Here is a 14782-nt window from a genome sequence, read left to right as displayed (position 1 = left end):
GAATAGATAATTTTCGTAATTGAAAACACAAAAAATAACAAAAATGTGTTTTCAATTACGAAAATTACAAATAACAGTTTAGATCAAGAGGAAAATTAAAAAAACCCCATTTAAATATAAAAATATTTTATAAAATAAATAGCAGTTTTAAATATTGAAAATGAAGTAGTAATGTTAGCAAACTGAATTTTTGTGATATTTTAGTCATAGCGAATAGAGCGAAAAATCTCCTGTCAAAGACCTAACTCAGTTGTCAGAAACCTAAGTGGTGAGAATGTATTAGTAAAAAAACTATGTGAAAACAAAAACAATACTCGTATGTGTGATTATTTTGAGTAATTTTTTTGTTTGAGTTTTTTTCTAGTTTCCGCTCTATGTTACTCTATGATTTTAGTTTTGTTTTAATAAAAAATAATTTTTTTTATAAAAAAAATTGTTTATTTTTACTATTTGGGAAGTGCACTTGCCCACCCCAGAGTAATAGTCTAGCTACGCTTATGCTGAAAAACAAGTTTTCGGCGCTATATGTACAGAGTGTATTATCATGTATGGGATGGAAATAGATTTCGAAAACGAAACGATTTAAAATCGAAAAAAGATGTGATGTATTTATTATTTTCGTTTTGTAAATTGATACTTTTAAATTAATTTGTATCACATATGCCTAAATTCTTTTAAATAATTAGCTATTTGTCATATTGGCTTTCTATTACTATGAAATAATAAGTAATTGGTTAAAAAATTATTTTCATCACATTGCTTTTTATTGCTATCTACAAGCTAAAACGGTAGAACAGCACAGCGATTGCAATCAAATTTGACAATTGCGGCAATAAATATTGCTACTATAGACTTCGGATTATTTGTTTTCAAAGCAAAACAATATGTATGTATATACATACATTTGGGGAAACCTTTTCGTATTGAACAAAACGATCATCACTATTATTTAAAATGATTTATAGAATATATTTTAGTAAGCATTTTGGACAGTTGACCCGCCCGCAAACTAAGTTTGTCCCACATTTCCCACTACTAAGATTTCAAAATCGCTAGATTTGTGAGAAAATCTCTATGTTGGCATACTGTTAAACGGAAAGACACGCGTTCGTAGTAGTGAATAAACCAATTTTCATAAATGGATGCAGGTTTTGCCTAAAACTTATGCAAACTTTTAAAATATACCAGCATCAAAAGGTATTATTGGTTTATAAATTGATTTTAAATAAATTTGAAAATATTAGAAATGTAAATGCCGGGTTCTAAATAAAAAAAGCCGCATTGGCGTTAAAAAAGCGGCATAAAGGAAAATACATCACGTTAATTTTTTTCTTCAAAACAAACATAACGAAGCTGCAGCAAATTCATAAAGGCAGCCATTTTGACTTAACGAAAGTTGTGATAACATATATGTTGTCACATTTCAATACAGAGTATTTGCGATTGCTGTAAAGGAGAAAGAGAGAACGCAATAGTGTTTTTGATGAAATTACGTTAAAAACGGTTGGATTTTTTAGTGTGTGAAAATTTTTAACAGAGTAGTACAGTGTTGCTTGTGAATTGCAAAATTTAATAACTGACTAAAAAATTTAGAGCTGCATTTTTTGAGGAATTTTTTAGATAATCAAATTGAAACAAGATTTTTCGTGGTAAAAAGTACACAGAAAAAGTGTGTTTAATGTAAATTGTAAGACAACAATATAAATTTGTTAAAAATAATAAAATGTTTGCCTTGAATTAAATAAAAAACAATAAACCACCACCATATTTATGTCGTGGGTTTTATTTTCCCAACAATCATTTTTTCTTTTTTGGTTCATCGTTGTCTACTCTTCATATTGTGCTGCCGCTGCTATTGTTGTTGCTTGTGTTTTTTTTTGGCTTCGTTAAGTTTGGTCTAGCATTCGTACAGTAGCGGTTCTACTGACTAGTATCGAACATTTTTCCATTGTGGTAACGCCGTCGAGTTTTATTGTTGTTATTATCGTGTCCATTGATGTCAAAAATAGAAGAAAATAATAAAAAAAAATAAAATTTTTATTAAAAGAATCTTGGAATAAAATTAACTACAAAATCTTGTGGTAGATCTTTTTCATGGGAAATTTTATAAGTGTTTTAAAATGTTTGAATTGTTATGAATTTAAGGTAATTTTTAATATTCCTTCCGAAATGCATTGTTTACATACATGTGCAAAGTGTTGAAAATATTTTTTTTGGCGCGTCAATTTATAACTTTGCAATTTGTGAGTTCATCGTTTAATTTGTGGCTGAAATTATTTAAAATGAAAGCAAAGCATTTTATTTATCAAAAATTGTTTAAGTAAACAAGTATAAACGCCTCTTGTAGAAAATAATATATAGTTTTCTGTGGAAAGAATGTGTGTGTGTGTGTGAAACGACGAAGAAATAAAAAGTAGAATTAAAAATGTGTTCAAATAATATATAAAAATGGTTACTAAACCTGAATAACCTTTGGATATAAAAATGAAAATTCAAGAATCTAATGATTTAATAGTTTCAAGATAATTTATTTACTTGTATGTAATATAGTAGTGTTTGTTTATTGAATTTAAGCAATATACATATAAATAAATTTAATGTGTTCAATAGAAATGTTAACAATGAAAAAATATTGGTTAATAAACATATTTGCTATGATTTAAAATTGTAAATTGTTTAATGCATTTATTTCTATTAGTTTTTAACCCTCCCGCCTCATAGCCCACTGTGTTTTTTTTTTTTTTAATAATTTTTGTTTCACATCGGTTCTTTCGTTCCTCAATCGTATTTGCAGAATTTTTATTCCCCCATTTTTAGTTTCGTTAAGTTTTTTTCATACGTTCGTATTTTTTTTATTTTTTACGAAGCAGCATGTGTCACAGCTAAATTTAACGAAAACTTGACGAAAAAATAACACCCGTCTATTAAAAACACAGACAAGCACCAATACAATGAAGCGTTTAATTTTGACAAGCTCTTTAAATAAGGGTTGCCATTTCAATAAATAGTAATAACATGTAATTGAATGAATTTCACGAAAAATATTGATAATTTTATCATTCATTTCCACTTAAGTTAATATATTTTTGGTTACCTAGCTTGACCTTTTTGATATGCATTTTGGTTTATATTCTGTAAAAATACTTTTAAATTTAGAAAAATGTGAAATCAGCGTTTGAGAAATACGTTACTTTCAAAATTTAATTAATTAAAGGATAGTGGTACTGCTATTTCGCAATGTTAATTTAGCATTTTGATAGTTAATATTTATTATATATTTGCTAAATATATCCCTTTTTCTAATTTTTTCCAGTTTAATGTAAGACGACTCTAAAAATTTAACGTGATAGACAGAGAGAGGAAGAAAAGAAAAACTTTTGACTCTACAATTGAGCTGTTGCCTCCAATACACAACCAAAATTATTCCTAACAATAATAATGAATAATCAAATGAACAGTGCAGTGCGTAAAATACATAATCTGCTCTCAAGTGGAGCAGTTACAGTTACCGGGCCCAATCAGCCGCGTATTCTCAAACAAAAAATTGTTGGCTCCGGTGCAACCGCAACGACAGTTACAACCGCTTCGCTTGCGAATAATGTACAACAACAGCAAGTTGTTACAACAACCATAAATCGTTGCTATGTCTGCGATGATGCATTGGGTGCCAATCAGGCTCAACATCAATTAACAGAGATGCAGACAACGCACACAACAACAAAGTTTCCCAATAAAATTGGTCAATTGGTTGGTGATGCTTTTATGGTCATCGTTAGTGTCGAGGATGTTGTTTGTTCACGTTGTACAAATCTCATCAACTATTTGGATCGTTTAGAGAATGATGTCGAACGTGTTCGGACAAATTTAATGAATTTGTTGCATAAAAAATATGGTTTAAATGATGATAGCGGTGGCATTGTAAATGCAACCACTGTAGTCGCCACTGGCACACCAACAATTGCTGCTGCCAATGTTACAAATAATGTTTCCTCGGCCACACTACAAGCACCGCCTAATAAATTACAAAAATTAAATAGTGGAGCAGCTGGTAAGTTTACATAGATTTAAATGAAATATTTTGTTATGGTATATCGATATACTTTTGATGTAATATGGACAATTTTTTTTTGGATCAATTGTAGCAAATTATGTTTGATAAAAATATGTGTCTGAATCCTCCATAAAGCCCATTTTATGATAGATTTTTGATACTAAAGTTGTTTCTCTCATACCCAAAAGTTAGCAGATAAATTTGTAATATATAAAAGAAGGCATTTCTAGCAAAATGCATAAAATTATAACAATTGCTGATTCCATAATTTCAAATTATGATTCCATTCTCAAAATTAAGGTAAACTCATTATGAGACAATTTCATTGATCGGAATGCAGTCTTATTTGAAAAAGAATAATTTTTAAATTTATTTCTACAATAGTAAGAGAGAAGAAGTCGTGATAAAATGTATCGTTTGTTGATAATCGATTAATAAAAATAAAGTGGGGGACCACTTCATTTAATAATATGATTCTATTTTTATTAATTTTTTTTATCTGAACTGAAAAGTGAATAGAATGAAATCCATTCACTGAAATATAATAAGAACATGTTCATAAATATTACAAAATTGACGCAAGTTTATGCTTTTATTACTTAAATTTGTTGATATTTTTTAATAAATTTGTATTAAGTAATTATTTCATCAAATATTTGTGTATAATAGCCCTATGTTTTGGCAGCATATTAAAGTACCTTCCGCACTAGAAAAATAATAAATACTTCAAATAAACTAGAATCGTGATGGAATTTTGCACAATTTTGTTGTCAATGTCTCATGATTATATTATTAAATATGGTTGGTGCATATCTTTTATTCGTTATTCGTTCGAATAATCGGTGAAATTTAAAAAATTAAACTTTTATTCAATTAAATTAACTCGAATTAATTGACAATCTTAGTATTAAATTTTGACCGATTATTTGAAAAGTTTTACTGGTTTTTAGCCTAGTTCAGTAATTAAAAATTCCCGGAATTTATTATTTATAATTTAACATGCTTTTGAATTTTTACTCATAGTGGAAAAATGACCCAACAAAAAAAACCGGATCAATTGAATTAATGTGATTTATAAAATTTAAGCATATTTTGATGCTTCCAGTACATGGTCTAGAAATTGAAAATATTACGTTTTGTATATCATATTTTTTTTATATAATTTTACAATACAAATAATTCATAATTCTTATCGCTATTTTGTATTTCCTGTATATTCGCAGTGAGCGCAGTACAACAAATGAAAATATCTACACAATCTCCAACAAATATACAACAACAATCGGCTGGCACACAAACGCTACAGCGTAAAACAACAAAAATCTACAAGTGTTTATCGTGCGACTACAAGACATCGGACATGCGTCTCTTCAATACGCACTATGAAACATGCAAACATCAAAATTTCCAATGCAAAAACTGTAAGAAAATTTTCCCCAACTTTGGAGCGATGAAACAGCACATGGTGCGTGAACACAACACACCCATGGACAATACGTGCGCTGTCTGTCACATAAATTTCGTGAGCGAATCGGCTTTGCGCAAACACATGGAAATCAATCACAGTACGAATGTGGTCGTAACAAGTACAACAACTCTGCCAGTGTCGCAAAATGCAGCACCAGCTGCAGATCCTATAACAGCCGTAAATGCACAAGCTTCTCCTGGCACTACGACCACGCCGCTCTACACATGTAATCATTGTCAGTTCAAGTCCACCGACAAGATAACATTTGATGAGCACATGCGCAAACATATGTCGGGCGTCAAGTCGAAACCATTTAAGTGTCGTCTGTGCGCTCAACGTTTTGAGACTCGTGAGGCGGCCACAACACACGCTAAACAGCATCAGGGCAATGTATTCAAGTGTGGAACTTGCTCCATGTCTTTCCCCAAGCGAGAAATGCTTGTCAAGCATTTCGAAGAGCATCAACAGCAGCAACATAACACGCAACAACTTCAACAACAGCAGCAGCAGGTTCAGCAGCAACAGCAAATGATTACCATTAAACAGCAGCAGGCGCCGCAGGCTTCACAGAATATGCTGACGACACAGAAGCTTTTGCAGGAAACTATCGATGAAGCTTTAAGTGATTCAACCACACCAGTAACAACAACCCCCACAACAGACGTAGCAGGTGCTTCCGCCAACAATATACGATTCTTTTCATGTCATATTTGTTCTTTGACATTCATACAAGAAAATTACTATAACCAACACATGGAAACTCATAGAAGGGGAGATGCTACTACCAACACCGCTACAACTACGGCCAGCACACACAAAAAGACTTCCAACACGGTCGTTGGAAATAATTCATTGTCCACTTTGAATGCAGCCGCTTTGCTAAGTGAAGCAGCTCAACAGGACACCAATGAAATGGTCCATCACAATACCGACCTTAATGTCCACCACCAGCAACAGCACCAGCAGCACCAACAGCAGCAACAACAACAACAACAGCAACAAACTGCCACTATGGGTAATGCTGGCAATAACACAATCTCTGAGGCAGATATTGAAAGCATTTTTGAGAAAATGCATTCCGATAAAGGCGACGCTGGTGTCACTGCCACCACTACGTCATCTGGTAACGGTGGTGGTAGCAACGATCAAGTTGTCATAACATCACAAGCTGGTTCTGGCGGTGGCATAACCTTTAATATTACCATCCCCGGACAAGAAGGTGGTGGTGTAGTGTCGACCAGCGAAGATCACACTACTAATACGACCACCACAACCACCGCCCCAGTGTCGGTAAGCATAGATATGCCCATGTTGGACCAACCGGACGATTCAACACATGCTTCGACAACGACCACTACAACCACCACCACAGCATCCACAAATCTGAAGGCAGAATCACCAAAACCAACCAGTGCTGGACCGGTCAGTATGCCCAGTTTAGACGATGATAATGAAGAACAACAACAACAACCTGCTACAAATCCATCTAGTGAGAACTCCAAGAACATGGAAGAACCTGCGCAACATAATGCTGAAGAATCAACAGCAACACCATCAAATCAACCTGCCACAGACGATGGAACAACTAAAACGGAAGAGTCTTCAGCCAACAATCATCAAAATGAACAGCAAGTTGAAGACCAGTCAGCGCTTGAAAATACTGCCACAACAGACAACCAACAAACGGAATCCGCTATAGGCGATGAATCACACCACCAACAACAACTGCAGCAGCAACACGAAGTGTCTGAAGCAGGCGGAGAGCAGCAACAACAACAGACTCATGAACATCATGAAATGACTGCTGGATCAGAGGGTGGTGGTGGTGCTGAGGGTGAACAACAGCAGCATGTTGCTATGGAATTAGACGAGGCTGCCATGCAAGCACAAGTTGATGGGGGACAAATTAAATTTATTCTCAACGAAAGTGGACAACTTTTGCAACTTGATAATCACATTCTCACCGATGCTGATGGCAATCAAATTCTCGTCCAAGATCCGGAGCATATACAACAGCTGCTCCAGTCGGTGGGAGTATTGCAGTCGGGCGAGGGTCTCGATGGTGAAACTCTGCAAATGATGACAGACGCTAATGGACAAATGGTCTTGGTGCAGGGTGAAAACAATGAAACACAACTAATTGATGCCTCCCTTCTGAATGCGGACGGACAGTTGGTCATACAACAGTCACAGGACGGCGATGGTGGTGCCCATGTCATTGGCGAAGATGGTACACGTATTCCTGTATCCGTTTCCTACACCGAAGACGGTCAACCGATTGTTCAGGTCCAACAGCAAGTGTTAGAAGCAGCAACTGGCGGCGGCGAGGATGATGGTGTTATGGAGAAGGACGCCACTGGCGTAGAAGGTAATGATGGTACACAAGGTGATGATGATCCTGCTCATACTACTGCCACTACAACAGCAAGTGGTAGTACGACGAGTGGTGGATTCTTTGCTCTTGAAGAACTTATGCAACAACAATCTTCCTCCTCAGGAACAGCGCAAGCGGGAGGCACGGATAAAATTGCCATTAGCTCGGATTAGGGGTGGCTGCTATAAAATGTGTATCATATTCAATAATAATTATTGCATAGCGTAATTACAGCTGAAGGCCCTTGATTTCATTTTGGTAGTTGGAGTGTATAACAGGTATGTACAAAATATGAGTGTTCTTACATTAATTCAATTGTAATTTTTATTATTTTATAATATAACTTAGTTCTAAATACCATAGTTAGATAATGTCTTTTAAAACGACTTCATTGCTAAATTATATATGTACTAGACATGTAATCAGTCATCTAGTACGCAGCGCCAGTCATTAGAAAAATCAGTTTTATTTAAATTAGCAGATGATTGACCTAAATCGAATGTTCGGCCGTACTCTAAAAATAACAGATAAAAGAGCAACATAAAGGAAATACAAAAATAAGAATCAACCATCGATCAATTTCCACTTTTTATACAAATTTTATAATTTCAATTCGAACCAAGAACTTCTAAAATTTGTGGATAAATGTTTACTTAATAATTGACCGTTAAGTTGGTTAAGTCTATAGGCGGTGTCAGTGGTTTGACGAAACAAAAAGTATAAAAAAGTGGTTATTGTTGTTAATTTCAAAAATTATCGATTTTATTTTAAATTATTGCTTAAAATAGGATAATAAACATAATTTTAATAGTCTATATATTATATTAAGCTTTGACGTACGTGTATTTCTAGACCCATTCAGGAAAATGATTCATTTGGTCAAATCTTATATTATCCACAGGATGATTGGATCTTTTTCGAATAGAATTGGAGGTGGTTGGCTTTTCGGCTGATAAAATTAAACAATTTTTTTAATACCCGTGCATTTCCGTAAATGAATATATATATTTTTACTATTATGCTAAGTACTCTGTTCAAAATTTTGTGCGAAATGCTGTCAAACTACATATAAAATATTTGCGAAATAATTTCGCAAAAGCAGTACTCTGTTCTTTTTGTGAAATACATCTGGCAACCTTATTTTTCCACACGAAATAACATAAGCAGCACTTCTTTCGCACGAAATTAAAACCAACAGTCTGATCATTTGTTGTATTTAAAATTTTTCGCACGAAACAACCATCATTTTTCGCAAATATGAACAGAGTACTAAGCTTTACCCGGGAATGGAAAAAATGCGGGCAAATAGGAACCCTAAGGGCACTGCTACACGTTCAATATATATTGACCGAGATCCAGTATCGCGATATTTATTGAACGTGTAGCATGCGTGATCCATTACAATGGATCGCGATCCAAATATCACAATATATATTGAACGTGTAGCAGTACCCTTAGGGCACTGCTATACGTTCAATATATATTGACCGCGATCCAGTATCGCGATATTTATTGAACGTGTAGCATGCAGTATTGATGGATCCAAATCGCAGAATATCCTAATTTTGCGTGATCCATTACAATGGATCGCGATCCAAATATCACAATATATATTGAACGTGTAGCAGTGCCCTTAGGGTTCCTATTTGCCCGCAGTTTTTCCATTTATATATTTTTTGATTTATATTTGAATAGTTTATAGTTGAGGTAAATTTTATCATGATACCAACATTATTTTATGATTTGGGTATTTTTGAAATAATGAATACTAATAAAATCCTTTAGTTTTTTGGCGTACATTAAATAAGTTGTTTTATCAGAAACATTTTAGGAAGGGGAAAGTTTGTATGGGGTATTAAGTTCAAAATTAAAAATTTTATTATCGCGAAAACATTAGTGACTAAATTTGAGAAGTGAAAAATGTTAAGAAAATCAACAAAATTACAACGAAGAGGTTGTGTTAACAATTTGCTAAAATATGATGCAATTTACTGAACTAACAAGGTAGAATTTAAAAAAATATTTGAAACATATAATTTAAATAGTCAAAATGAGAATTTTTTATATAAACTAATGACAAATATTTAATTTATTTTGTAGATTTCTTTATCACATTGGATGGAACCTGTTAAAAGATGTCCGCATCGATTCTGAGATAAATATTCATAATGTACGTATATAAGGCTTTAATCCTGAAAACAAACTTGAAATGTGAGGATATCATCACTGCTACCACTGTTTCTTTATATTAATAGCGTTTAAAAGATCACGCTTAATATAAAAAAAATCGATTGATTAATTTAGTTTTTTTTTCTTAGTATTTAAGTTGTAAAATATGCTTAAAACTTTCTTATATAGTTTCATTATTATTTTTTTTTTAATTTTTAATTCTAATGTCATAATTTACATTAGTTTTTAGCAAAGCAAAAAGTCAGACGAAAACTTTTTATATATTTATAAAAAAAAACAAACAAATATCTCCCTAAAAACTCACACACACACACATTCATCCAACCACTACAACATTTTCAATTAAGAGAAAAATATAAATACTAAAATATGAAATCCTCTAAAATACGAATGTAACTCATTGAAAACAACAAATAAGTTTATACAAAAGAATTGTTTGTAAAGCAGAAAAACACTATAATAGAGTTCATTACAAATTTATTAATTTAATACAATTAAAAACCCAATAAAAAATAACCCCAAAAAACAAAAAAAAGGAGAAAATAATTTTGTCGTTAGTTATTAGGCTTAAAATACTTTTAAAAGAACTAAACATTATAAAGAGAAAAGGAAGAAGAAGTACGTATAAGAAAAAAAAAACAAAATATTTACAATAGTGCTAAAATAAATGTAATTTTAAATAATAATAAAAAAAACTAAATTCTCTTTAAATTAAAAATAAAGAAAAAAACATGTTTATTATTCAAAAATATTTTTGAAATTTTGTAGTTGTTAGTTAAACAAATAATAATAAAATTTAAAAAAAAATATATATAAAAAAAAGAAAACTCCATAAAAATTATTATAATGCAAATAATTACAAGTATATGTAATGTGTGTATATTTGAAATAAATCTTTAACTTGCAACAAAAAAAAAATATTAAGCAAATATTTTATGTTTTAATAAAAGAAACAAAACAACGTCAACAATATCCTTTAAATACAAAACAAATATAACTCTTTAACTTATTACCATGTACTAATGTTAACAACGTTTTATCCCTATGAACTGTTACTCTCTATCTCTCTCACTCCCTTACGCACATTTCTATATTTATCCGTCTCTGCCTATCCTTCTTAACACACTGTGAATATAAAATATAAATATTTTTTTAATGACCAAATGCTAACTGAATTTTATTTTAACTATTAATTAATAGTTCATAAACTCACATACGAGTACACAAAAATCATTATCATTTATTTTATTCTATTTTCGTTTCGCCATTTCCGTTTAATATGTATTTGAAATTTTATTTTTTGCTTTTGTATTATTAACATAGATACATACATACATTTAGTTTTCTTAAAATATTATGTTTTACTTATAAGATAAATAAAAAAAAACACATTTAAATCTAGAACTATATGGATATGTAAATATATATAGTTCTCTTGGTAAAATCAGACAGCAATGTAAGGATTTCAGAATATAAAATTATAATAATTAAAAAAAACCATAAAATAAATGTATAAATGAAATTTAAATGAAATGTCTTGGATTGTTTTTTCTGTAATAATAACACATTCATATACGTACATATAGGTATCGAATGAAGGATGGTACCATAGAGAATTATACATAGAGACGAAACACTAATGGGAAAAAACTCCCGGGGAATTTTTATTCATAATTGCGCTGAATGTTCTGATTCCATCCATTTTTATATCCTTTATGTACATATAATGCTATTGAATTATAATTATTTTCTTTATATAAGAGGGGTCATTAGACGCCCGAAATTAAAATTTATTTGTTATGGATGTCCTACACCTACTGTTCCGATCTCGCCCATTTTCAGCTAAATTTCGTAAAGTGGCTACGAATACATCAGAGGGCAAATTCTCGCACTCGTAATCGAAATAAATTTCGAACGCTTATTATTATCGTTCAAGTAAAAACTCAAAAAACATGCATACTAATCCAACCCAGTACATTTTCGTTCTTCATGGCAACGAAACAAACCCTTCAAAGTTTTACGGCTTTCTCTAATAACGTTCACCACCAACCCAATCTCTGCCATTTTAAGCCAAACTATTGTTATGAAATTGTACTTGAATTCAAATATAACGATTTTAACGGCTGATTTAAAAGTTGCATAATGCTTTAAAATAGCAGTGCCTCTCAAACTGTAACATATCTGTGGGCATTATTAACATTGAATAAAAAGCTTTCAGTTGACCATTGATCGTAAGTATGGCAACGTTGTTTGCTGCGACCGTATATTCGAATTCGAATATTCAGTTAAAGAACATTGTAGAAAATACACCACAGATGGCGTTTGTATTAGAAAGCTCTAGAATATACGAGCTTTGACAGTTAAAGAGCAATCTAGAGTGCAGATGGCAGTGTTATAAATAGTGGCAGAGGTTGCAGTCGTTAGTGAGTTTATCAGAGACGCTATTTGAATAAACATCAACTGAGTGCCTAAAGTGTGCTGTATTTTAAAGTGAATTCGTGTACATTATAGAGTGTGTCTGTATGTCTGCGAATTTATAATAAACGTATGTAAAGAACACTGAGTGACTATTTAATTCTGTTGTTGTACATTTTAAATAAATAAAGAGTTGTTACAATTTTTAAACTACTAAACGCCTTTTATTTGCAATCAAAAGTATCCGGTTTATTTAAAGGAAATAAACCAACGTTTTGAAAAGGTTAAAACGTAACAGTATATATAGAAGATTATATTACACCAAAAATATGCAGGGATTCTCATATAACAATTCTGTTTTATCGGGGTCCATAATTATCTAAAACTAGATAGATAATTTAATAATCTAATAGAATTGAAAAATATTTTTTTACTGATGCTATTAATTTATTATTTACTTAAATTAACTTCAAAAATAAAATTAAAGAAAAAACTATCACCCCTATCACGAATCAATAGTTCACATGAAATATGGGCCTTTTCGGAAATGTATCACTGCGCTGCATCTGATGCGCAGTACATTCTAAAATGCAAAAGTTGCCAACACTGCAAATGTCATGAGTTCTAAAAAGCAACAGTGAAACATATGATGCGCAAAAACCCATCAAATATTTATTTTTCAGCGTAATAAAAAAGTACTAAACTAAGTGATCGAAAAAAACTATAACAGCGCGATACTCGATATCGAATGCCGTAATCTCAAATAAGAAAATTACAATTGATTTTACTCGATATCGAATGCGGTAATTCGGCCCCTGATCTCTACGGACTTCAAAAAAAATAATTTCTATATTTTTTGTGTATTAATAGGGTATTCGAATTATTCGATTTTTCTCTTGTTCGAATAAAACGAATAAGAGATTTTAACTTGTTCGAATAATTCGATCACACGTTTAAAATTAATCGAATTATTCGAATAATTAAACATTTTTGTAAAAAAAGTAAAGAATGAAGTTTTGATTACGGTTTTTTAATATTTTATTGTTAAAGAAAAACAAAAAATAACGTTAAACTTAAAAATTCAAGTATTGATAATGTTAAAAAACATTCAAAAACAAAGTCCATCATTAAATTTTCAACATAAATATTCTGATCAGATTAACTCCCGAACAATCTAAAAAACAATTGACTAGCTAATCTTTTAGTTTCCGTTTTTGAGCTATGCTTTACAAAATTTGAGCTAGTTGGACATTATCCTGAATTCAAATACAATATAAACGTATTAAGAACTTTTTTATGTCGTTCATTAATTCGGGTTTTAAATTGAGTAAATAATTCTTTAGTAAATTAATTGTTGACTTTATCTAAATTATTTATAACAAATTGTATTATATAGTTTATTACCATGTTAGACAAAGTTGTTTAACTATGTTCAAAATTATGTATAAGACGAACTCCATGCTTTTCTTGCAACAAAACGTTAGTTTGCAATATTTGTGTTTATCATTCGATTTATTAAATATTTTGAAATTTATTAAATATTACGCGGTTAATAACATCACTTATATACATATATTTTAAGATCATGGCCTTCATCTATTTCAATGTAATCATTATAAATGTCATCCTCAATATCGCTTTCGACGACCGTTTCAAAATCTCATTCTCCATCACATTCAACTCTACTTTAATCTAAGTTAATATTTTGATTATTAATTGCGATTCTTCTAATATTTCGCCAGCTAAATAACAAATATTTTATTCCGTACCTTTTATTTTCATTGGTTCAAGTCCTAAGTTAAAATTTTTGAAAGATTTGTTTTTAGAATTGTAAATTCTTGCAGTCATATTTATATCTTTATAGAATGAGCTATCGGAACTAATCGAAAGTCCCTTTGTCTTTAGTTATTTGTCAAATTTCAGAAACAATACAATTTTTGTGAGTCATTATTACTTATTTAAATTTGAAATTATGAAAAATTTTAAGCAACTTAATAAATTTAAATATATGTATATGAACATTTATTCGTTTTATTCGATTATTCTACATAAAATTGTTCGAATTATTCGTTATTCGAAAATGGCAATTTTTAAATTGTTCGAATAATTATTCGTAAGAAATTATTCGATTAATCGAACGATCATTAGTCGAATGAATACCCTAGTAATTAAACATCAAACTTTAGCAACATAATTTAAAAAAAAATTAATTAATTTGTTTGTTAAACTATTTTTAAACTTACATATTTCCAGTATTTAAAGCTATGTACGAGTACATATTAAT

The 14782-nt window shown here is 31.0% G+C and overlaps 1 protein-coding gene across 5 annotated transcripts; it reads left to right on the top strand.

The window, feature by feature from the left end:
- Window positions 1-1087: 1087 nt before the first annotated feature.
- pzg (putzig) lies at window positions 1088-11616 on the top strand. Of its 5 annotated transcripts, XM_065505500.1 has the most exons (5): window positions 1297-1687; window positions 3314-4048; window positions 5275-7887; window positions 8017-8171; window positions 9994-11616. In XM_065505500.1, exons 2-4 carry the CDS (start codon window positions 3439-3441, stop codon window positions 8064-8066), a joined length of 3273 nt encoding a protein of 1090 aa, XP_065361572.1. In that variant the 5' UTR covers window positions 1297-1687; window positions 3314-3438; the 3' UTR covers window positions 8067-8171; window positions 9994-11616. The 5 variants fall into 5 exon arrangements, with proteins under 5 accessions (XP_065361570.1, XP_065361572.1, XP_065361571.1 ...); XM_065505498.1 differs by lacking the exon at window positions 1297-1687 and adding an exon at window positions 1088-1197 and having other exon boundaries at window positions 5275-8171; XM_065505499.1 differs by having other exon boundaries at window positions 1297-1669; window positions 5275-8171.
- Window positions 11617-14782: the final 3166 nt, after the last annotated feature.

This window comes from Calliphora vicina, chromosome 3, assembly GCF_958450345.1.
Source record: "Calliphora vicina chromosome 3, idCalVici1.1, whole genome shotgun sequence".
NCBI classification, from domain to species: Eukaryota; Metazoa; Arthropoda; class Insecta; order Diptera; family Calliphoridae; genus Calliphora; species Calliphora vicina.
Note: the sequence above shows the minus strand (reverse complement) of the source record. Positions and strands in the feature narration are given on the sequence as shown.